The 25,888-nt window shown below is 42.3% G+C and overlaps 1 protein-coding gene across 1 annotated transcript in view; it reads left to right on the top strand.

Moving 5' to 3' along the window:
• LOC115465558 (serine/threonine-protein kinase MRCK alpha-like) overlaps positions 1-25,888 on the top strand; it is an 806,479-nt gene that overhangs the window by 403,585 nt on the left and 377,006 nt on the right. Inside the window, 1 exon segment of the mRNA XM_030196108.1 lies at positions 7,185-7,307. Within this exon segment, the coding sequence (XP_030051968.1) occupies positions 7,185-7,307 (123 nt within the window).

Genomic DNA, 25,888 nt, shown 5'->3' with positions numbered 1-25,888 from the left:
CGAAACAGTGTGACAAGGCGGTGGCCGTAGCTAGAAGGTTGTTAGGCTGTATAGAGAGAGGTGTGGCCAGCAGAAGAAAGGAGGTGTTGATGCCCCTGTATAAGTCGTTGGTGAGGCCCCACCTAGAGAATTGTGTTCAGTTTTGGAGGCTGTACCTTGCGAAGGATGTAAAAAGAATTGAAGCGGTGCAAAGAAAAGCTACAAGAATGGTAAGGGATTTGCGTTACAAGACGTATGAGCAGAGACTTGATGACCTGAACACATGTATACTTTGGAAGAAAGGAGAAACAGGGGTGATATGATACAGACGTTCAAATATTTGAAAAGTATTAATCCGCAAACGAACCTTTTCCTGAGATGCGAAGGCGGTAGAACAAGAGGACATGAAATGAGATTGAATGGGGGCAGACTCAAGAAAAATGTCAGGAAGTATTTTTTCACGGAGAGAGTAGTGGATGCTTGGAATGCCCTCCCGCGGGAGGTGGTGGAAATTTAAACGGTAACAGAATTCAAACACGCGTGGGATAAACATAAAGGAATCCTGTTCAGAAGGAATGGATCCTAAGGAGCTTAGCCGAGATTGGGTGGCAGAGCCGGTGGCGGGAGGCGGGGATAGTGCTGGGCAGACTTATATGGTCTGTGCCGGGGCTGGTGGTTGGGAGGCAGGGATAGTGCTGGGCAGACTTGCACGGTCTGTGCCCTGAAAAGGACAGGTACAAATCAAGGTAAGGTATACACAAAAAGTGTATACCTTATGGTAGGGCAATATCCATGAGAATCAGATATATTACCCAATCACTTGTCTTTGATAACCTGATCATACAGATGTAGTAACCTTGACATTTGTTTTGTAGAAATCAGAGGAGAAACCATAGCTACCAGGGGTTTTTCCAGATTTTAATGAGTAAATAGCTTTATGAATTTCAGAACAAATTATTGTTGGATTTGAGAGTGCACATTTTCTTGACTGCAAAAATTCTTGAATTTGTTCCACTGAGATTTTGTTGAGAGATGTACAACTTTTCATAAAATTCAACAGTGATCCACAATTTCAGTTTGTTTTGATAATATAGAGACATTTTTGTTGAAAGTATGAATGAAGGTTTTATTTTGGATCCTTTAAGAAAGTGTGCTAATGTTTTCCTGGCTCTGTTCATTCCAGCATAGTAGACAGATTGCTTTGAGGCTTAGAGTTGTGTTGAATATGAATTTTTATAGCGTAAGTAAATCATCTCTTGATGCAGAAGACATAAATTTATTTTCCAGTTGTTTATTATCATCTTATAAGTGAGGTGATTCTTCTTTTCTTTGTTTGTTAGCATGAGCAGAATATATAAAGCCATCTGACTATAATCCAACAGAACACTTTCCCTGAGGGTTTATATTCAGGTAGTCTTTTCCTTCCCTATTCCCCCATGGTATCTGGAATGCCTTCTCTCCCCTTCTTTTCCCTTCCTTCCCTTCCACTTCCCCCAACCCCTGAACAGAAAGAGCCCCCTCCCAACACACACCTGTATGCCTGCCTGCCCACTCCCCCCTGGGCCTACCATTTCACCTGGTGGAGAGGCACTACAGGAGTTATTCTCACATGCTTCTGCCCCTGCTGTCTTCCTCATTGAAAATGGCTGCCATGACTTCCAGCAACAGTCTCGTGAGATTGCAGCTGGAGGTCATGTCAACCATTTTGGGATTGGAGCTTCTACTAGGACCTTACTGGGAAGGCTGGATGGGCCATTTCAGTCTTTATTTGCATCATCTATTATGTTACTACAAACCTTAGAAAATAACAGCAATATAAAATATTGTGTTAAATGTTTAGTGTGGTTATCTGCATTTGTCAGCATTGTACAGTTCATTAGTTGTTCCACTGTTCAAATAATACTTTTTTTTTCAATGTCTATCTTCTGTCCTAAAGTTTTTAAAAGTACTACTTACAAATACTTCTGCAAGAGTGATTGGAGTGGTACAGTAGGCAATTAGATTAGAGAATGCATAAGAAATGTAATAACTTTATGCATAAGTACATAAATATTGCCATACTGGGAAAGACCAAAGGTCCATCAAGCCCAGCATCCTGTTTCCAACAGTGGCCAATCCAGGTCACAAATACCTGGCAAGATCCCAAAAAAATACAAAACATTTTATACTGCTTATCCCAGAAATAGTGGATTTTCTCCAAGTCCATTTAATAATGGTCTATGGACTTTTCCTTTAGGAAGCCGTCCAAACCTTTTTTAAACTCCATTAAGCTAACCTCCTTTACCACGTTCTCTGGCAACGAATTCCAGAGTTTAATTACACTTTGAGTGAAGAAAAAGTTTCTCTGATTTGTTTTAAATTTACTACATTGTAGCTTCATCGCATGCCCCCTAGTCCTAGTATTTTTGAAAAGCGTAAACAGACGCTTCACATCTACCCATTCAACTCATTTTATAGACCTCTTATATCTCCCCTCAGCCGCCTCTTCTCCAAGCTGAAGAGCCCTAGCCACTTTAGCCTTTCCTCATACGGAAGTTGTCCCATCCCCTTTATCATTTTTGTCGCCCTTCTCTGCACCTTTTCTCATTCCACTATATCTTTTTTGAGATACGGCGACCAGAATTGCACACAGTATTTGAGGTGTGGTTGCACCATGGAGCGATACAAAGGCATTATAACATCCTCATTTTTGTTTTCCATTCCTTTCCTAATAATACCTAACATTCTATTTGCTTTCTTAGCTGCAGCAGCACACTGAGCAGAAGGTTTCAAGTATCATCAACGACGACACCTAGATCCCTTTCTTGGTCCGTGACTCCTAACGTGGAACCTTGCATGATGTAGCTATAATTTGGGTTCCTCTTTCTGACATGCATCACTTTGCACTTGCTCACATTAAACGTCATCTGCCATTTAGACGCCCAGTCTCCCAGTCTCGTAAGGTCCTCTTGTAATTTTTCACAATCCTCCTGTGATTTAACGACTTTGAATAACTTTGTGTCATCAGCAAATTTAATTAAATCATTAGTTACTCCCATCTCTAGGTCATTTATAAATATGTTAAAAAACAGCAGTCCGACCACAGATCCCTAGGGAACCCCACTAACTACCCTTCTCCATTGAGAATACTGACCATTTAACCCTACTCTCTGTTTTCTATCTTTTATCCAGTTTTTGATCCACAATAGAACACTACCTCCTAAAAGACAAAACTTCAGAGGTCAGCTGGGCCGTTGAGTGTACGAGCTTCAGGTGGCCATCTTTTCACTCTCCCTAATTGGGACGCTCTTTGTCTGGTTTCTCCTCAGAGGCCTGTTTGATATGGGTGACCCTTCAGCATAGCCCTCTGAGTCATTGAAACACGGAAGCCCCTCCACCACTAACAAGGTGGTGTCCTTTCGGAGGGGAGTTTCTTCTTTTAGCTTTTATCAGCCCTCTCAAAATTTGCATTCTGTTGATAAGTGCTTATTAGATATCCCTTCATTTAGGTGCATCTAGCGTGAGGCTAATTGATCTGCAGTGCTTCAAATTGCTGGTCCTCGATTTGGAATATCTTGCCAGTGGACCTGTGAGTGTTGTCATCCATTGTGCAATTCAGGAAACAGCTGAAATCACTCTTTTTTTTTTTTTTTTTTTTTACTCAGGCATTTGAAGTCATGATGTAGGGGGCTACTCACTGTATAATGTTAGTTACTGTGTTTGTTTTTAAATATGTACTGTCTCGATGCTAATGATTATATGCATTCCTGTGTTGTACACAGCCTAGGGTGATTGGATAGAGCGGTTTATAAATATTTATTCAAGATGGCATTTGATAAGAACTGATCCTGTATTCAAGATGGATGAGTATGGGGGTAATGGGTGACAGTTCTGGTAACACTGGCAATATCTATGTGAATGATTTTGCCTATACCTCGTAGAGTGCATGAATAGGTTTCTTGTCCTATCAAACTGTGACGTTCCATTCTGTATTTTGTGATTTATAATCTATGTGAACCACCTTGACTCATGCACAAAAGAGGCGGTATATCAAATAAACAACAAACATAAGAACATTTACATGAGACACTTATACCCTGCAAAATCCCTAAAGAGCTCCATACTGTTTACAATAAGAAATGAACAGCTGGACAATCCCAACGAATAGCCATATTGGGTCAGACCAGTAGTCCATCTAGTCCAGTATCCTATTTCCAGTAGTGGCCAATCCAGATCACAAGTATGTTGCAGAAATCCAAATAGTAGCAACATTCCTTGCTACCAATCCCAGGGCAAGCAGTGGCTTCCCCATGTCTGTCTCAATAGCAGACTATGGACTTTTCCTCCAAAACCTTGTCCAAACCCTTTTTAAATCCAGAACTTCAAAGAATTTCAGTAGGCCAAAGACATCTGTTCTAGTTTTCTACTTATTGTAGAAGATAGAAAATAACACTTGTCATGCACTGCACAAGCTAGGATAAAAGATGTCTTCTGAAGTCCATTAATGAGGATCACAAGCGGATACTTAGAATGTATTGTCTCCCTCAGGTGAAGATCCTTGCCCCCCCCCCCCCCCCCCCGAAGTATCTATATAATTTTCATTACGAAGATATAGATAAACAACAAATACCTTGCGATTCAAACCAAGCAGTAAAGGGATACTGTAGGATCAGAGAAGAACAGAGTTAATACTAAGGAGCTGATACCCTAGAACTGGTAGATTCTTGCAATAGCATTTGACAAAGTCATTGAACTACTTCAGCAGGAATACATAGGGGTTGTTCTGCAAACCAATTCAACTGAAGACAAGGAAGTAATTGGCCACTATAATTGTCATTTCTGTTTTCTAACATAGAATACAAAGCATTTGGTGGGTAGGGGGACTAACAGGCTCATTTTCAAAGCACTTAGCCTCCCAAAGTTCCATAGAAACCTATGGAACTTAGCCTCCCAAAGTGCTTTGAAAATATGCCTCTAAGAGAATCTAGGAGACCCCCAAATCTCATGATTGAAAAACCTTGTGCTCTGCTTCCAGTGTTTATTTAAAACTGCCTTTCCAAAATGACATTCACGGTGACAAATACATTCATTTCTGATTTCTTTCCCAAATAAGTGTCAAAAAATGACTGTACAATTACCGCACCAAAACCATAACTGTCAACCTGTCAAATATTAAGTACTTCTACAAAAGCCCCAGAAAGCTATCCTATCATTTTTTTTTGTTATATTCTGCCAGTCCAATAAAGCAGCAGGACTAAAAGAAATATTTCTTCACGCTACAAGCAATGTATACTTCTTCTAAATATTTCATATGAATTTACTTTTCAGTATACTATACGGTAGATGAGTGCAAAGATACAGCCAAGCTGATTGGGTTTATTTATTTATTTATGATCTCATTTGTACCCCACATTTTCCCAACAGCATCAGGCTCAATGTGGCTTGCAGCGCACCACAGAGGCAGATGCCAATGGAGCAAAATTAAACTAATACAACAGAAAACATACACAAGTACCTCTCTACCCTCATTTCCCCTTATGTTCCTGCCCGAGACCTCCGCTCACAGGACAAATCCCTCCTCTCAGCACCCTTCTCCACCACCGCTAACTCCAGGCTTCACCCATTCTGCCTTGCCTCACCCTATGCTTGGAATAAACTTCCTGAGCCCTTACGCCAAGCCCCCTCCCTATCCATCTTCAAATCCTTGCTCAAAGCCCACCTCTTCAATGTTGCTTTCGGCACCTAACCTTTATACCTTTCAGGAAATCTATACTGCCCCAATTTGACTGCCCCTACTTGACTGACTGTACATTTGTCCTTTAGATTGTAAGCTCTTTGAGCAGGGACTGTCCTTCTATGTTAAATTGTACAGCGCTGCGTAACCCTAGTAGCGCTTTAGAAATGTTAAATAGTAGTAGTAGAATAGTATTGGGGAGGATGGGGGAAGGAGCAGGGAAACCATGTAGAGGGTAAGCCCATCTCTGTACATCCTCTAGTTCATTTTATATGAGGTTTGTATTTGGCCTCCGATTGTGTCATGGGACCTCAAGGTTGTCTTCACCTAGCTGAAGAAAGCTCCTTTTGAGCTAGTAAGCTCTTGCCACCTGTAGTACCTTACTTGGAAGATCCTGTTTTTTGGTTACTTCAGAATAGTTTTTCACACACAATCTAAGCTTCTTCCTAAGGTTGTGTCAGACTTCTATCTTAATTGTTCAGTAGTCCTTCCAACATTTTTCCCAAAAACTTATACCCATCCTGGTGAGAGTGCATGCACACCTTGGGCTGCAAGTGAGCCTTAACCTTCTATCTGGAGTGGACTAAAGCCCGTAGACAATCCACCAAGCTTTTTGTTTCATTTGACCCAGACAGGGTGGGGGCAGCCACCAGTAAATGCACTTTATCTACGTGGCTAGTAAATTGCATCTCCTTTGCTTATGCCCAGGATAGGCTGACTCTGGAGGTCTATGTCAGAGCTATGGCAGTGTCAAATTGCCCACTTGAGGTCGGCCTCCATTGAAGAGATTTTCAGAACTGTGACCTAATCTTCAGTCCACACATTCACAACCCACTACTTTCTTGAGCAGAATACCTTACACAATAGCAGGTTTGGTCAGATAGTGCTGCAGAATTTGTTTGGAGTCTAGAATTCAGCTCAACTCTTATAGGCCCATTCTTTTCTGTTCCAGGCTGCATCTTTACAGCAGGGAAGTTTGTTATTAGTGGTGTTGGTTCATGTTAGCCTTGCCATTGCAAGTCAATATTAACTGTTGTTGTTTTCGGTGAGCCTGGTAGCAACTGATTCCCAGATGTGAAGTCATACATTCCTACTTGTCTTCAGAGAAAGTGAAGTTACTCACCTGTAGTAGATGTTCTGCGAGGACAGCAAGCCATATGTTCTCACATACCCTCCCATAGAAATTGCATTATTTATGCTTTTTTTTTGTCTAACTGCGGGTCCTGCATGAGTCGGAAAGGCAGGAAGGCACCTGCGCATGTGCAGTTGGGCCTGTCAAAAGCTTTCAGAAAGTAAAGGAATGCTGGGCAGCATCTTGATGATGTCACCCAGATGGGAGAACATATGTTCTGCTGTCCTTGGAGAACACCTGCTACAGGTGAGTAACTTCACTTTATCAGATATTTTCTGTAGCTTAGGCCAGAATGCTAATGTTCATATGAAGAGAGCACTTTTGTCTTAAACTTTTTCTCTATATCTTTTCTTTTTATAGAATCTACACAGACTGTCCAAGCCCTCCAGTACTCAACTGTAGATGGCCCTCTCACAGCAAGTAAAGATATAGAAATAAAAAGCTTGAAGGAAGAAATTGACATGTTAAGAAAGCAGATAACAGGTAAGGGGGTGCAGCTCGGCTTTTATATTTTAGAGCAGGGGTGTGTGACCTTTGTACACAGAGGGCCATATGAATGTCAATACTATCCCTAGTAGGCCAAAATATTATGTATTGTCAGAATTGGAAATGCAAAGACTTCCATAGAGTACCTATGATAAATAAGTAAAAATAGAGTAAACAAATGCTAGAGTGGCTACTTTAAAATATTTGAGAAATACATTTAAAATCATCAGAACTCTGGTTAATGGCATTTTATGGATATACTTCCCATGGTCCTGGAGGTTGCATAAAATTCAATGGCAGATAGCAGGTTGCCCACCCTGTTTTAGAGGGAAAGCCACATTTCCTTTGGAGCAATGTCTTCAAATGGGACATGCATACCATAATAATAATGAACCTCACTCATCAGCCAAGGCATAAGGAGTACAATTTCAGTTTCCCAGATTGCTGCAGGTGCTCACCATGGCACCTGCATTGTTCCAAAGGGCGCTTCCTTCTGAGAAGATGTAGTGTTATATTTTATTTTTTGTCGTTTTATTATGCCTAGGCATGAGTTTTTCTTTTTCGTTTCCTTTCATTAAATACTGTAGGTTTTAGCTGCTATGGTTTATGTACTCTGTTTCTTTTTGGAGAATGCTTTTTTTTTTTTTTTTTAGTGTTCTGATCAGAGTAAAGATGTTACTGCAGTTACATAAGTAGCTCAGAATATAGGCCACTGGTAAGAGCCCAGCTCTGATATAGGGCAGGTTTACTCACATCTCTGTACCTAATTTTGCCAAAAGATAGTGGAGTAAGATGTCTCAGTAAAAATAATTTTTTTAAATATATTTTTTATTTAGCCATTAGTAACAATGTCAACATATGAAATGGTAAAGAACAGATATTATTTCCCTGTTAACATCCACTATGCTTTATACAACTGTTTTTTCGGTAGAGAACAATCCACCATCAGCCATCCCTCCACCCCCCCCCCCCCCCCCCCCCCCCCCCCCCCCACCACCACCACCACTGCTGGCAAAGAATGGTTGACGATATCAGCATCTTTTACTTAAAGCTAGAACACAGCTGCCCCATCATCCTACTATCCTATCCTACCCCACCCCCATCATCCTACTATCCTACCCCACCCCCTTCCCATCATTCCCAAACTTGAAGATGCTTTGCCAAGTCCAAGGAACTCATTTATGACACATCTAAATGATTTAATATCACAGAACAGTCTCTTTGGGATAGGGTTCATAAATAATGTTTCCAAAGTTTCAAAAATCTCTTCATTATTTGTCCCTGAAGACGGCGGTCATCCTCTCCATCCTTAAAAGCTCAAACATCTGATTGCACCACTGCGTGATTGTGGGCAAGTCATCCTTTATCCATTGTAACAGTGTACAGTGCTTTGCCATTAAGCAAGCCTTTTGCAGAAGGAGCACCAAAAAGGCCATGCCCTTTACCCCCTCTATATGATCAAGGAGAGATCTTTGAGGAAGTGCTGTCCAGGTTCTTCCATACATTAGAGTTACCCAGAAATTTTGTATTGGAGGGCAATCTCATATGCAATGTCTATATGAGGCATCTGGTTCAGAACGTTTTATACATATCCCCGTGGTAGAATAACCCATTTTATTAGCTCTATGAGGATGAAAATACATTTGTAATAAAAATTTGTAATGTAACTTCCTATATATTTTGCACTTTCTATCCATCGATTGCTTAATTTTAAACTCTAGAGAGAATCCACGCATGTGGAGAACTCAATAGATCCCATGCAGTATGAAATAAAAATAAAAAAGGTGGGAATATGAGCCAGGCTATCCAAAAACTGGATCCAAACTAGAGTCTACAGCATTTGTATTTATGATTTGAGACTTTTTCAAAAGAAACCATCAATCTATGATCTCACTCCATAAGTGATTTCAGTCATAAGACTCCTGATGTAGGCCGTCTGGCCGAAACACAACGTTGTGTTGAGTCATTGTTTATGTGAAATCATTTTATTATCATTTGTTTGAAAATGATTAAAAACGGTGTATTTTAATGCTCTAGTTTGGATCCAGTTTTTGGATAGCCTGGCTCATATTCCCACCTTTTTTATTTTAAACTCAACAGGAGCTGATCCAGGGAATAATTTCCAAAATCCTGAGTCCAACTGGCCACTACCACCGCAACACTCTTCGCATTGGCAGAAGAAGCACAGAATTACCTAATTTCAATGGAAGGTTACGAGCTCTCGCATGGATCAAATAGGACGGGACCAATCCTTCTAAGGAGCTCTCTAAGGGAAGGTCACAAAATAGGGTAGTGCCACACAGCCAGTCCAGAACATATCACAACTGCCTGGCAGTTGTGTAAGCTTTTAGATCCGGGAGGCCTGGACCAGCATCACCTCCCCCTAGCTGAAAACACCCAAGAGCTATTCATGGTTGCCACCCACCCCATAAAAAGTGACCAACATACCCATTCCAGGTATGCACATCTTTGCATGTCACCAATAGGGGGAGTTGCTGAAGGGGTGTACAACCACTTGGGCAAGAGAATCATTTTTACCAATTGAATCCTACCCCTCAAAATACGAGGCAGGCTCATCCATTTATGACACACATCCTTTGTTTATTTGCATCAGGTGGGCTATATTTAGAACATATAATCTGGAGAGGTTCCTCGGGATCTGGAGCCCCAAATAACAAAGCTGGGGGCCCACCCACCATAACGGGAAGGTCCCTTGCCACCTCTCTTTCAAGCCTACCCTCAGACTCAAGGCCTCTGATGTCTCATCATTAATCCAGAGTCCCAAGAGGCAGCCAAACTGCTCTAACAAGTGGAGCACTAATGATAGCGATCTCTGGGGGTCCAAGACCAATGCCAAGTCATCAGCAAAAAGCTCTATTGTTATCTCTTTGGTCCCCACTGGTATACTCCTGACAGCATCTAAGCTTAACAGGTTTAACGCCAGTGGTTCCATACAAAGGATGAATAAGATTGGAGATAGTGACTCTTTCCACTGGAAAGGGTGGAGTCAAAACACCATTGACAAAAACCTGGGCCAGCAGCTGCTGGTAAAGCAATTGTATTCTTTTATAAACATCGTCCACAATGCTAAAGCAGGTCAGTACCTCCCACAAATAAGTCTAGGAGACAGCGTCAAAAGCACGTTCTATGTCAGAACTCACCATTATGGTCTCTAGGTCTCTCATTTTGGCCGACTCTATGGCAGCAACACTCTGCGTACGTTTGCAATTGCATTTTGGCCCTTCACAAAACCGACCTGATGAGCTCCCACTATTTTGGGTGCTATGGTGAACAAGCGGTCTGCCAAAATTTTTGCATACAATTTAATATCCGTGTTTAGTAGGGAAATTGGTTGGTAAGAACTGGTATATAGTGGATCCTTATTAGGTTTCAGGATTGGAAGGACCATCGCCATACGCAGCGTAGGTGGAAACACACCATGTTCAAGGGCTTCTTCATACATGGCTAATAGTGTAGAGACCACCCTGTGACTCAAAATTTTATAAAAGTCCAAGGGGAGGCCATCAGGCCCGGGGGGTCTTATGTTTGGCTGATGTTTTAATGGCATACTGAATCTCTCCCAAATTCAAGGGAGCATTTAGGTAATCCAGATCCTCCTCTTTTAGAGGAGGAATATTCAAGTGATCAAAAAAGGGGGCGAAACATTGGTGTCCCATAATCGTGCTGTATATATTCGTTTTATAAAAGTTATGCAGCATCTTGGAAATTGCAATATTTCCCTTTGATGAATTCCTCCCAGCGCCCTTTATCACTGGAATAAATCTTGGCCCACTCGATGCACGCACCAATCTATGACGTTCCCTCTGTAATGTATTGGGGGTGCACTTATGCAGCACTTCAGTCAAAGTACACTGCAATTCAACATATTGGGTTTTGTTTTCTTTAGTTAAATTGTTTGCTAAATCTTTTTGCGCTTTCTGCAATTGAGCTTGCAATAAAAGGCTCTGATGATTTAGACACTTAGTATGATATTTTAAGTAAGAGATTATTTCTCCTCTATGGACTGCTTTTCCAGTTTCCCAGAAAAGTCCTGGTGTATCCCGGTGTGTCTCATTATTGAGGCCAAAGGCTTCCCATTTTTCTATTAGATATTTATGAAAATCTTTGTCTTTAAATAGTCCTCATGGCGTACGCCATAGGGGGGATCTATCATGCCTTGCCATGTGATAGTCCATTACCATCATTGTATGATCAGAAATACCCCCATGTTTTATATCTACCTGTTCCACCCTTCCAAACATTTGAGAGGAGAGCAAAATAAAATCTAATCTGCTAGCCACTAAGTGGGCGTGAGACACGTGTGTATATGTGCACTCCATAGGGTGAAGTACATGCCATATATCTAAGAGGTCTAATGCTGAACTTAATAGATGTCTTCCCCCTCCCAATCCCTTGTGTATCTAGGGCCCGATCAGCTACTTCATTAAAATCACCACCAATCAACAAGGGCACACCAGAATACTGAAGCAAATGATTCAACAGACCAGGGAAAAACCTGCGATCTGGCAGATTGGGAGCATACAAAGAGACTAATAGGTAGGGAGAGCCATAAAGCATACAGTGTACCACCATCCATCTCCCCTGTTCGTCTCTCCATGTGTCCAGTTCCACAAATGTTTTTATTTATCAGAATAGCTACTCCTGCCCTCCTATGCACTGGGGCAGAAGAATAATAATAATGGCTCTCCCATTCACAGACCAACTTCCCATGCTTCACAGGGCTCAAGTGTGTTTCTTGTAGAAAAACTATACCTACCTTGGCACGTCTGAGAGCAGTATAAATCTTTTTCCTTTTAATTGGCGAATTCACACCACATATATTCCATGTGATTACAGAAGTGGTAAGAGTACTTATCATCTAGAACCCATCAAGTATATTGGACAATCAGGTCTAAGGATGGCATCCCCAATAACTGCTACAATCTTGGCTGTGTGTAAACCTGCAGAGTGCCACTCTGTCCAGCTATATCCCTCAAGCCCTCCATCACCCCGCAATCCCATTGCTAAATACCCATTCCCTACCCTATTCCAATCCCATCCCCCTCCCCTACTCGTATTGATCTCCCTCCCCCCCCCCCCCCCCCCCCCCCCCCCACATCCATTTAAACATCATAGAAATTGGTTGTTTAGATCCCACTTAATCAATGTTCAATGCAAAAGGTAACATTAAAGAGAGACCCCAATAATGGTGAATGCTTGATAAAACACATTATACTGTATATTTACTAATGCTTACCTGTGATAAAAATTTAATGATATGATTTCTGAATACTGCTGTGTTGAGGTACTGCAGAAGGTGTTCAATGCTAGTTGCTGTTGAGGGCTAATATCAACGATCACGGAGGCCTTCTGCTGGTCCCGGCTGCGATTACTGTTTTAGCTGCTTTCCTTTTTGCAGCACTCTCTGCCATCATGGTGTAGAAACCCACAGGGGCAGGCCCAACTGCTGAGTAGGCTCTGTTTTTACTTAGTCCGTTTTTATAAAGAATTGCTTGTGCCGCCACCAAGATCTTGACTCTATATGTTGATCCTCTCAGTACAAATGACAAGGTGAAGGAAAACAGCCACTTGTATCGAATATTCTCACGATGTAATGTAGAGGTTATTTCCTTGAACTCATGATGTCTCTGGAGCATAGTTAAGGAGAGGTCCTGATAGAGCTCTATCTTGGCACCAAGATATTGTAAGGACCCGGATCTTTTTGCCGCTGCCATAAGGTAATCTTTCACTGAATAATGGTGGAGACAGAAAATTGTCTCCTGTTGCATCATTTTTTCGAGAGCCGGGGGCCCGATGCGCTCTCTCTATTTTCAGTTCTCGTACTTCAACTGGAAGATCTGGGTGATCTCCTATTATTGCTGCACACACTGCTCTGGCAATCTCCAGGCAGTTTTCTTCTCCTATGAACTCAGGAACTTCTCTAATGTGGAGATTTGCTCTGCATGAGCAGTTTTCTAGATCTTCCATTTTTTCATTTGAATCAGTTATTGCCTGGTCGAGCTGCTTAATTTTCACTTTAACATTTGCCTGTACATCTGCATACTCCTCCATCTGCTTCTCCACATCATCCACACATTGATTTAGATCTTCCAAACCACTGTGGAGATCCCCAATCAGCTCTTTTAATTCTGTCATTCGTTCCGCAACATCAGTCTGCAAAGCTGTTTTTAATTCCATTAGTAAGAGTCTCAAGTCCTCTTAGCAGGCCCTGGTCGTCAAAGTCTGAGTCATCCAACAAAAGGTCCTCTTGTGGTTCCCCCTCTAAAATTTCATCTGCTGTTTCTCGACCACGTGCTTCTCCCTTCACGCTCTGAGAATCTTGATCAGATGCTGTAAAGTATTGTGAAGTGCCAGTTTCGCAATGGGACTTCTGCATTCGACTTTGGAGTTAATTGCCCCAAACTCATTAGCAATCCTTGGGATGTTTTTTTGCTAAAAGATGCCTATTTTGCAGAATTGTCATGGAGGTCCACTGGAGCTTCAGGCAGAAACAGCCAACTTGCGGTGATGTCACCGGAAGCTCCCGTAAAAATAACTTTTGACATTTAATTTGATAAAATATATAGATTTTTTTTCTTTTGTGAAGATAGGAAGAGGAGTGGCCTAGTGGTTAGGGTGGTGGACTTTGGTCCTGGGGAACTGAGGAACTGAGTTCGATTCCCACCTCAGGCACAGGCAGCTTCTTGTGACTCTGGGCAAGTCACTTAACCCTCCATTGCCCCATGTAAGCCGCATTGAGCCTGCCATGAGTGGGAAAGCGCGGGGTACAAATGTAACAAAAAAAAAAAAAAGATGCCAGAGCTACTGTAAATGACTTGTTGCTGGAAATCTCTAATATGCAAATTTTCGAAATGTAGTACTAGGTTAAATTTTCGAAATATTATTGTAGAATAGAAGGATATAGGGACGGTTTTGCACTAGTGTGCCAAATAAGAGATTGCCATGTTGGAAAGTGTAGCGCTCTAGAAATGTTAAATAGTAGTAGTAGTAGTAGTTGTGTGTCAGACTGACCCCTGGCAGTCCATCCCAATGTTCCACTAGGAGGTCAGATGATGCAATTTCCCAAATAGTAGCAGAGAGTCAATTGGCATGGAGGCTCTCTGGTTGAGGGTCATCCAGTATCAGGTTCCTGGCCAGGAGTGCCCTAGACCAGATAGCATTGAGGTGTGAGGTTATTGGTTGCTACCAAGCCCACTTGAGCCGTGAGTCCTCTGAGGTGCAAGATTCCACATTAGGAATCACCACCCAGGAAAAGGATCTAGGTGTTATCGATGATACATTGAAACCCTCTGCTCAGTGTGCAGCAGTGGCTAAGAAAGCAAATACAATGTTAGGAAGTATTAGGAAAGGAATGGAAAACAAAATGAGGTTGTTATAATGCCTTTGTATTGCTCCATGGTGTGAACACACCTCAAATACTGTGTGCAGATCTGATCACCGCATCTCTAAAAAGATATAGTGTAATTAGAAAAGATAGAGGGAAGGGTGACAAAAGTGATAAAGGAGATGGGACAACTTCCCTTTGAGGAAAGACTAAAGCTGCAAAAATAGTCCTAAGGATGATTTTGTATTCTTCCTATAAAAAACAAGCTAGAGATCATGAGATACTACAATTTTAAACTCAGGTCCAACATGACAAACAATTATATGCGACTAAGGCTGGAGGGAAATTGGATGTGTTTGCTGGCTACTCAGTTGAAACTTAATGCTTTAATACATCAGATATCCTAAAAATCATATAACTATTATGAATTCCAGCTATATCAGCATGCAGATAAGGGAGGGAGGCTTTTGGCTAGGTTGAGGAAGGCCAGGAGAGTCCGCAGAGAATTCTTCAGTTACAAGATCTCCAGGGCCATGGCAAAAACATTGCCCTGCCCTTAGATATAGGATCATACAACTCCTTCAAGCAGTCTGGTGAATGTTGGCCATAATGTTAGGCTTTCATCCCCATGTTAGTTGCTTACTGCCAATACAAGGAAATGCTGAATTTCTGCCAGGGCGGGAAAATTTTAGATTCTCCCAGTGGTTTTCCCTGTGCATTTCTTTGATAGTACTAGTTTTAGATGCTGAGAGCAAGCCTAAACTTCTGAGAGAAGTTCTGGACCTTGTGATACTACTACTACTAATAATTTCTGTAGCACTACTAGACATACACAGTGCTTTACACTAAACATCTGACAGTCCCTGCTTGACAGAGCTTACAGTCTAATCAAGCCATACAAACAGGATAGATAAGAGAATTACTTAAGGTGGGAATGATAAAACAGACATGGGTACTGAACAAGTGAATAGGAGTTAAGAGTTAAAAGCAGCTTAAAAAAGGTGGGCTTTTAGTCTGGATTTGAAGACAGCCAAAGCTGATGTTTTTGCTTATATGCAATTAGCGCACTACATACAATTTTTAGATAGAAGATTTTTGAGTATTCTGGTGTGCAGTAAGGTTGAAGAATTTTCTGATGCTGGGAGAGAAGTACCGAATTCTATCTCCCAGTTACAGTCAAAACTAATGAGCTATTGTCCAAGATGTTTCCCATTTAGTAGTTCATTGGGGATTGGGACATGGGAGTTCATTTGAAGGTCTCGAGTATTTTGGACTTAATAAAAGGGATCCCCGGGTGGGTATATAGTGCCAAATTAAGAAAATCTTAATATAGACTATTACATAGAGCTTATTTCTTTCGAGTCCAAGCTTATGGGTCCAGTTGTATGAGCACTTCAGTTTGCCTTAAATGCCATAAAGAGTATAACACCTTTTATCATGCTGTTTGGGACTATCAGCTTATAAAACACTATTGGAGATCTATAATGCATCTTATGGAGCACATATTCAATCAGGATATTACTTTTTGTCCAGTGGGAATTTTATCAGGAAAACTGTTATCAGAGGAAAAGGCATGAAAACACTGTTTGCAAAGCCTGCATTGTGGGGAGAATATGTATTTTTCAGTATTGGACATAGACTCAGTCGCCATCATTTATGCACTGGCAACAAAAAAAAACATACATACACTATTGCTTCTGGAGTACAAAGTGCGAGGCACTCATTTAAAACAATTTCTGTATATTTGAAAGCCCTATATCCAAGTGCTTGCACTGAAAGCTACAAGTTGTTTTGTACTCAGATTTGGGGGAGCTCTCAGCAAAGGCACAATGTTCCATTCAAGTTCCTATTTAGGGGTATTTAGTTAGGATGGGTAGGTATATGGAACAATTTAATCTGTATTTTGTGTAGTGAAGGGCTATGGGTGTCCAGATCCTTCAGACACTGAATGGTTGGATGGAATATGGGGGAGTAGAGGGGGGTTTGGAGAGGATGGGGAGGTTGTAAGGGTTGGTTGCAAATGTTGAACTGTGCATGTATTCACTTGATTCAGTGTATCTTTATTCATTTGTTGGGTAAAATTTGTTTAAATTTAATATTGTGCTCTGATATCTGCTATTATGTATTCTGATGACAATTGAGTAACTGGTATCAGTTTAATGAACTTGAAGATATGTTGATGTTGAAACCGGTATCCTCAGGCTCTGAATAATTATCTGTGACTTGTTCAGCCAATGTTGCTGTACAGTGTATTCTAGAAAGGGAAGATTCATTGTTTTGCCTGGGAGTTGGTATCTTATCCATAAACACTCTACTTGTGCACCAAAACACACATTAATGTAGTCATAGTCTCTCAGTATTGTAGAATGTCTGAAGTTAATTTTTACACCCCTGGTGTTGCTCATAGATGCCAGTTCTATGGTTGCTTGAGTACTTTCAATGCAGAAAGCCCAGCCACTTAAAGAGCATCAGAGACTCAATATGGCCACTGCCCTGGTGAGAGGATCTGTAAACTGTAAATAGGGGAAGAGTACACAGAACAATAAGGAAAGGAAAGGTAGACTGGAAAGGTTCTAGTCAGTTCCTACCCACCAATTCCCATCTGGACAATTCCCACTGAACCAATTCCCACCATACCAGGGAGGACAATTCCCACCCATTACCCAAAAAATACAAAACACACTGGGACAAATAATCTCCCTCTCTTTTCTCTTCCACGTTGTTTGAGGGCCAGTACCCCCTCACATGCCCCCCCTCACAACGTTATGTTTTACACATCCCTTTCCCCTTCCAGAAATGCAGTTCATTTGGGGGGGGCAATGCCCCCCACACCCCCCAAACTAGGTTTAAACCTAATTCATGTTTAATCTGGTATCTAAATGTCATAAGTACATAAATAGATAAATACAAAGTGCAGTTCATGTGGGGAGGGGGCAATCCCCCCCACATACCCCCAAACTAGATTTCAACCTGATTCAGCCCCTCAAATGACACACTGATTACAATTTATAACAGATTACTACAGTGCCATAGCGAGGGTACCTGACACCCGGGGCGGGTCGCCGCTGCGCACCCCCCCCCAAAACGCACCCTACCTTTCAGCGGGGGGCAGGCGAGAGGGCCGATCCGCCCCCAGTGCACGTCACTGGGAGCTGCGTCGGCTCTGTTGCTTCCCTGCTTTCTCTGCCCCGGAACAGGAAGTAACCTGTTCCGGGGCAGAAAGAGCAGGGAACCAGCGAGCCGACACCCCCCCCCCCCCCCAGCGCGTGCACCCGGGGCGGACCGCCCCACCACCCCCCCCCCTTTCCTACGCCACTGCATTACTACTCTACCTGTGAAAAGTTATTCCGTTACTATACTTCCTCTGTACATCCATTTGCTGCTCTAACCTCCTTGTTTTAGATGCCAGGACTTATGGGACCCAATACAAGAAAGAAGCTACAGGCTAGGGAGTGTGGGAAATGTCCGGGGGGGGGGGGGGTCCTTGGTAGGAATTGTCCCCTTAAGTGAGAATTGTTCAAGGTGGGGGTGGAATTGTTCGGTGGGAACTCACCTGATACCACTGGAAATGAGATGGCAGTTTTTAAGGATAGAACGCAGAACAGCAGGAGGTGAATGTGCAAGAAATGAAAGAGAAAACAGTGCAGTGGGCAGCAACCTTCCCCATCCACCTGTTAACACAATATCACATCTGAGGACCTCACCAAAAAATGAAGAAGTAGAAAGGTATCACCAGATACAATCTAAGGGGTATCTGGATCCAAATAGCAGGGATCCAGGTGCTCATAATGGGGTACTTGGGTCTGAAAAAAAGCAGGTCTCGATGCCATACAGAGAATGCCTGAGCTGTAAATTGGGTGAAATGAAAATAAACTGCATGGAGTGATGGTGCGATTGGTGTACAATACCTGATGGCCACTGAGCAGGCTGGGATGGGAAGCAGGTCTAGTCAAATTGATTGGCAGGATGGTCAGAGGCAATCAGTACCCCTCATAAGATGAGATAACTTATAGATGAGACTATTGTTAATTTTTAATATATCTTTATTCACAAAGGATATACAGCAATACATTGTTACAGGCAACTGAATATCATAATATCTGTAGTATCCTTAAACCCCAGCTACTGACTTGGAGAGATAACTTGATTAAGACAGTGTCTTGGTGGTACCAAACTGTTTCCATTTAGAAAGGATGGACCTGATTGTGCCATAAAGATGCTCAAACATATTGAAAATTTTCTTATAACCTTTTAATCTGTCAATATAAACTATTTGAATAACTTTATTCTGGAGTTCTTTCTGCATGTTTGGATCTTTGCTTTATATTCATTTTATACAACAGAAGCAGCTTAATTTTTCATACAGGAGTAATTCATATCAGCTTAGCTACTATTGACCAAGGTTGAGCTCTGTTTAACTTATTATAGGCCTTATTATGAAAGTTTTTGGAAACGGAGCAAGTTTGTTTGCTGTGTGAGAGAGTATGAAGACAGGCAATAAGGGTTTTCTGGGGTTTTTTTTTAATTCTAAATTTCTTCCTTCACATTGAAGATATAGAGCATATTGTGTAGATGAGTAAAACAAGTGCCTACATTAATACGTTTTGAATTGTATTATTTTAGAAAGCAGAATGTGAAAGATGTACAAGGGTGTGAAGTCTTTTACACACAGTGCCTCACTTATAATCTACTAGAACTTTTTAACAGTCCTTCACATGAGGAGGTATCTTCAGTTATTACTGAGGAAAGCAGATATCTGTTGCCTGTAGGTTCTCTGTATAATGAAATAATTTTATTATGTAACATCCAGATTCCTGACATTTATAGAGTCTTATTTTTACATAGATATACTATATAAAATTTCCAGCCTGTAGTACAATTGAGCTCTGGTTGGGGGAGGTTTAAATTTTGTGTCAGATTCTGTTCTTGCTAGGAAACAGTCATGTAGAGTCTAGTTCTTATTTTGAGTAAGGATTCTGTATTTTTTGTAAAAACCTGAATGTCTGACCCAGGGAGTATGCATAAATTAGTCAATGGGAATTTTACTTTGTATACTAATCCTCATGGAACTGGTTGTTGATTAAATTACTTTTGAATATCAACAAATATTATACACAGAATCTCAAAATTGCAGATGTGAGTATCAAAAATATCAGATCATATAGTAATGCTTGTCTCTCTCGGGCCACCCTTTTGCCTCAAGTCTTAAGCCTGGATTTCTACAGAGGCTTACTAGGTCCATCCTGGGGAATAGATGTAAAGATGTGTCAGATTTGGTCTTCTCTTTGCAGGGACTTTTATCTTTTTTTTTTTTTTGCATCTTCTTTAACTCGCTAGCAAATGACAACTTCAGCATGTGTTCCAGTTCATGAGAGCCAGAGTTATTTTTTCCTTCTTGAAGTTACAGGAGAAAACTTTGAGGAATCCTAAAGGCTGCCAGATATGTAGAGGAGAGCAAAGGCTAAAAATGGCTATGAGGCTTATTTTCAAAGCACTTAGCCTCCCAAAGTTCCAGAGAAACATATGGAACTTAGCCTCCCAAAGTGCTTTGAAAATATGCCTCTCTGTGGAACAAAGTTGTTCACTCATGGATGGAAGATTTATTTTGGTTCCGTGTGATTGCAAATAAACCTTTTACTGGGAGCATTGAAGTAGTATGCATGAGACAGGCAGTTCAGAGAATCTGGCCTTCAGCTGTAGTCTGCAGTTTGAGTGCATTCCATAGTTTTTAAAACAAAAAGCCTGGAAAATAAAGCAGTACTGAACGTTTGTATGGCTTGAAGTTAATGACTGTTCATTCTCAAAGGAAAGTTGTTTGAATATGAGCATACACGTAGTATGACATGTCTTAATGAAAGGAAAAGAAATGTAAGCAGGCAGGTGATTGCTTAACTACCTCAGATATTTTCGAAATGAGTGACCCAGTCTGTTGGGCTTAGGTGAACAAAATGTGTTTTGTATGATATTTTTGCTTGAAAAATATGGGCTTATGCTTTAATTTCTACTTTTCTCTCCCCTCCCCCCCTTTTAGGCGTGTTTTTCAAAAAAAAGAGAATGCGCCTGTTCTTGAGAGTAAGTCCATCTGTATGCATCTATTTGCACATTTGCAAGCAAACTGATGGGTGCAACTACAAAAAAAAAAAAGATTGTTGTGGGAATCCCTAGATAGCCCCATGGCACAAGAAGACAAAGGTGTGCCTATAGGGATCCAAACCCTGCCAAACGGGATATCCTGTTGTGGTGGTATGAGTAGAAACTGGTGACAGTCATCTCCTACTGGGGAAGAAATAGGGGCTCCTGCAGCCCAGACTGAGGTGGTAGATGGTGTCCTAGCACCTGAAGAGGAACCAATATGAACTACTTTGATTATTACTGTTTATTATTTCTTTAGCACTGTTAAATATACAAAAACACATAAGAGAGAGTCTATGTTTCATGAAGCTACAAACAGGACAAATAATAGAATTAAGGTGTTTCACTTATAGGAATGGTTAAAAACCACATAGCTATGGGGAGGAAGTCACGGTGCTGATTGACTGCCTGAACTGAGAGCTCCCGCACCCTCCTATCTTTAAAGGCTTTATTCACCCTCTTCAATACAATTTTCGCCTTTATTTTGAGCAGAGGCGAAGGTAGAAAGACTCGAAGCTACCATGAGTAAGAACTCGTCACAACTCCATAAAGACTTGGAGCACCAAGCAGCTAAGCTAATTAGCAGAGGCCCGTGGTGCCACGTGTCTCTGGCTCCTCTCTCGCACTTGGATTCGGACTCGGCAGCATCTCAGTCAGAGGTGCACCTTGCCGCTGTGACGTGAGAGATACCAAGAGAGCTGGCTAAATCTCTCCAAACTATAAGGGAGGAGATTAAATTCTTCAGAGATGGAGATTCTAAGCACTGGCCTGAGGGAGTTGGGTGGCCGTGTGAAGGACCTAGAGGGCCGAGTGGGGGAGCAGGCTGTGCAGTTCACTGATCTAGCCTCAAAGATGGATTTGGTCTCTTCTCAATATTCTGATCTCCAGTTTAAAGTTGATAATCTGGAGAATCAACTAGAAGGTGTAACCTTCATTTCCATGGCGTTCCTGAGTGCGGGGAGGGTGGAGGGTGTCCTAACAGTTGTTCGGGTCATATGTGCAAAGTTGCTGCACACGGATCCGTCTAAGGAGCCAGTTGAGATTGATAGAGCACATCGGCTTTTGGAAAGCCACCGGAGAACAGACTGCGAGACATTATTGCTAAATTTGCTTCCTCGGCTGTCAGAGAGCGTTTGCTAAAAAGTGCCCGTCAAATGCCATATGTAGACTACAATGAGGCTAAAGTTCAGATTTTCCAGGATTTATCAGCATTTACGCTGTCCCAAAGGCGCCTCATGAAGCCGGCTCTGGAAGTTTTAGCCAAGGGGAAGATTCCCAATAGATGGGCTTTTCCATTTGCCCTGCTCTTTACTCTAGATGTTAAATTGCATTGAGTCCGCCATCTTTCGGAGGCATGGAAGGTTTTTGCATGAGGCAGGATTGTCCCACTCACCTGTCCCACCGGTGGAAATAGCCACCTCTACAAAGGATCATTTGCAAAAGTGGAATTGGGTCACACCTAAGTCAAGGATCTCCTCGCATAATGTTTGACATTCTTATGTGACTGACAAAGGCTTTGAGCTTACTCATGGTTAAGTTCTAATAAAGTGGAATTGCTATTATCATTATTGTATTGTATTGTAACATACCAGGCTATAATCTTTTAGGAAGGACAGAGAGGGGCGTAAAGGTGGAGGAGTAGCTCTGTATGTGAGAAATTATATCGCAGCGACTGAAATGACAGGAAAACTGGGGAAAGGAAGAAGCGATATGGATCACCTTAAAAAGAGAGGATGGAACCTCTGTCCACGTGGGCGTTGTCTACAGACCCCCGACACAATTGGAGGAACTAGATAAAGATCTGATCGCTGATATTCATAAGTTGGCGAAGAAAAGAGAGGTGCTGTTGTTGGGAGATTTTAATCTGCCAGATGTAGATTGGAAGGTTCCATCTGCCAAATCTGAAAGAAGTAGACAGATTGTGGATGCTTTCCAAAGTGCTCTGCTCAGACAAATGGTGACGGAACCCACGAGGGAGGGAGCAACGTTGGATCTGGTGCTCACAAATGGGAATAGTGTGTCAAATGTCAGAGTGGGTGCACACCTGAAAAGCAGTGACCATCAAACGGTTTGGTTTGATATGACGGCTGAAGTGCAGGGCGGACACTCTAAACTCAAAGTCCTGGATTTAAAGCATGCTGACTTTAGTAAAATGGGCGAATACCTGAGAAAGGAGCTGATGGGCTGGGAGGACTTACGAGAAGTGGAAGGACAGTGGTCCAGGCTGAAAGAAGTAATAATAGGGCCCAGACCTTTATGTAAGGAGAGTAACTAAAAGAAAAAGGAAACCGATATGGTTCTCCAAGCAAGTGGCTGAGAAAATAAAGGCTAAAGAGTTGGCGTTCCAGAAATATAGAAAATCTCAAGAACAGGAACACGGGGAGGAATACCGGATGAAACTGAAAGAAGCCAAGAGAGAGATACGTCTGGCGAAGACGCAAGTGGAAGAACAAATGGCTAGAAATGTAAGAAGGGGAGACAAAAACTTCTTCAAGTATATTAGTGAAAGGAGAAAGACCTAAAAACTGAATTGTGAGACTAAAGATACAACAAAACGCTATGTAGAAAATGATGAAGAAAAAGCCAATATGCTAAATAGATACTTTTGCTCTGTTTTCACAGAAGAAAATCCTGGAGAAGGACCGCTAGGGACTGGCAAAAGTACACCTGAGAATGGAGTGGATAGAGCACCGTTCACGGAAGAGAGTGTTTATCAACAACTTGGAAAGCTAAAGGTGGACAAAGCCATGGGACCGGACGGGATCCACCCCAGGATATTGAGGGAGCTCAGAGAGGTTCTGGCGGGGTCCTCTTAAAGATTTGTTTAATAAATCCTTGGAGACGGGAGAGGTTCCGAGGGGACTGGAGAACGGCGGAGGTGGTCCCTCTTCACAAAAGTGGTGATAGGGAAGAGGCTGGAAACTACAGGCCGGTAAGCCTCACTTCGGTTATTGGTAAAGTAATGGAAGCGATGCTGAAGGAAAGGATAGTGAATTTCCTGGAAGCAAATAAGTTGCAAGGTCCGAGACAACATGGTTTCACCAAAGGGAAATCGTGCCAAACGAATCTCATTGAATTCTTTGACTGGGGTGACGGGAGAATTAAATCAAGGACGTGCTATGGACGTAATCTATTTAGATTTCAGCAAAGCTTTTGACACGGTTCCCCACAGGAGGCTCTGAATAAACTAGATGGGCTGAAGATAGGACCCAAAGTGGTGAACTGGATTAGGAACTGGTTGACGGGGCAGACGCCAGAGGGTGATGGTGAATGGAGTTTGCTCGGAGGAGGGAAAGGTGAGTAGTGGAGTGCCTCAGGGATCGGTGCTGGGGCCGATTCTGTTCAGTATATTTGTGAGTGACATTGCCGAAGGGTTACGAGGTAAAGTTTGCCTTTTTGCAGATGGACACCAAGATTTGCAACAGAGTGGACACCCCGGAGGGAGTGGAAAACATGAAAAAAGATCTGAAGAAGCTAGAAGAATGGTCTAACGTTTGGCAATTAAAATTCAATGCGAAGAAATGCAAAGTGATGCACTTAGGGAGTAGAAAATCCAAGGGAGACGTATGTGTTAGGCGGGGAGAGTCTGATTGGCACGGATGGGGAGAGGGATCTTGGGGTGATAGTATTCGAGGACCTGAAGGCGACGAAACAGTGTGACCAGGCGGTGGCCGTAGCTAGAAGATTGCTATGCTGTATAGGGAGAGGTGTGACCAGCAGAAGAAGGGAGGTTTTAATGCCCCTGTATAAGACGTTGGTGAGGCCCCACCTGGAGTACTGTGTTCAGTTTTGGAGGCCGTACCTTGCGAAGGATGTAAAAAAAATGGAAGCGGTGCAAAGAAAAGCTACGAGGATGGTTATGGGATTTGCGTTCCAAAACGTATGAAGAGAGACTTGCTGACCTGAACATGTATACCCTGGAGGAAAGGAGGAACAGGGGTGATATGATACAGACGTTCAAATATTTGAAAGGTATTAATCCGCAAACAAATCTTTTCCGGAGATGGGAAGGCGGTTTTAGAACGATGAGGACATGAAATGAGATTGAAGGGGGGCAGACTCAGAAAAGATGTCAGGAAGTATTTTTTCACGGAGAGGGTGGTGGATGCTTGGAATGCCCTCCCGTGGGAGGTGGTGGCGATGAAAACAGTAACGGAATTCAGACATGCGTGGGATGTGCATAAAGGAATCCTGTTCAGAAGGAATGGATCCTCAGAAGCTTAGCTACAATTGGGTGGCAGAGCAGGTTGGGGGAAGAGGGGTTGGTGGTTGGGAGGCGAGGATAGGGGAGGGCAGACTTTTATACGGTCTGTGCCAGAGCCGGTGATGGAAGGCGGGACAGGTGGTTGGGAGGCAGGAAAAACTGCTGGGCAGACTTATACGGTCTGTGCCCTGAGAAAGACAGGTACAAATCAAGGTAAGGTATACACATGAGTTTATCTTGGGCAGACTGGATGGACCGTGCAGGTCTTTTTCTGCCGTCATCTACTATGTTACTATTAGCTGATTGTAGAAAATGTATGAAGATATGAAGGTTGGGGGGGTTGTAGTTTGTAGCAGGGTGGGGGGGAGGATGTTTGCGGTGGGTGGTGGGGTGGTTTGGGTAGGCTGGTTGGGTTCTGTGATATCTTTTTCTTCCTGTTTTTTACCCATCCTGTTCTCCATTGAGGCCATTGTTTGGTGTGTGATGGGAGGAGGGGTGGGGTGGGGGTGGGAGTTGAAGGGAGGGTTTGATGTAGAGTGTGAGTGGTGGGTGGGTTGCTTGGAAGAGGAAGGAGTGTCTGTGTGGAGTTGTGTGGAAGGAAGTGAGGGGTGTGTTGGGGAAGTTTTTTTGTTTTTTTCTTTCCTTCCAACATGTTCAGGACTGCTTGGTTTCCAGATGTATCAGAGCTCACAATCTTGTGAGTTGAATTTTAAATGAGTGTGGATCTAAAGTTGTTGGCATACAATGACAAGGGTCTGAACTCTCCTCAAAATCGTCAAAAGCTATTTAAGGAATTGCTGTTCCATAAACCTCAAGTGGTATTTATACAGGAGACTCATTTAAAGAGGGAACATGAAAAATATTGTCCCTTCCTCATTACCCATATGTCTATTGCAC

The sequence above is a fragment of the Microcaecilia unicolor genome, chromosome 3 (assembly GCF_901765095.1).
Source record: "Microcaecilia unicolor chromosome 3, aMicUni1.1, whole genome shotgun sequence".
Classification (NCBI taxonomy): domain Eukaryota; kingdom Metazoa; phylum Chordata; class Amphibia; order Gymnophiona; family Siphonopidae; genus Microcaecilia; species Microcaecilia unicolor.
This window is presented reverse-complemented; position numbering and strand designations above follow the sequence as displayed.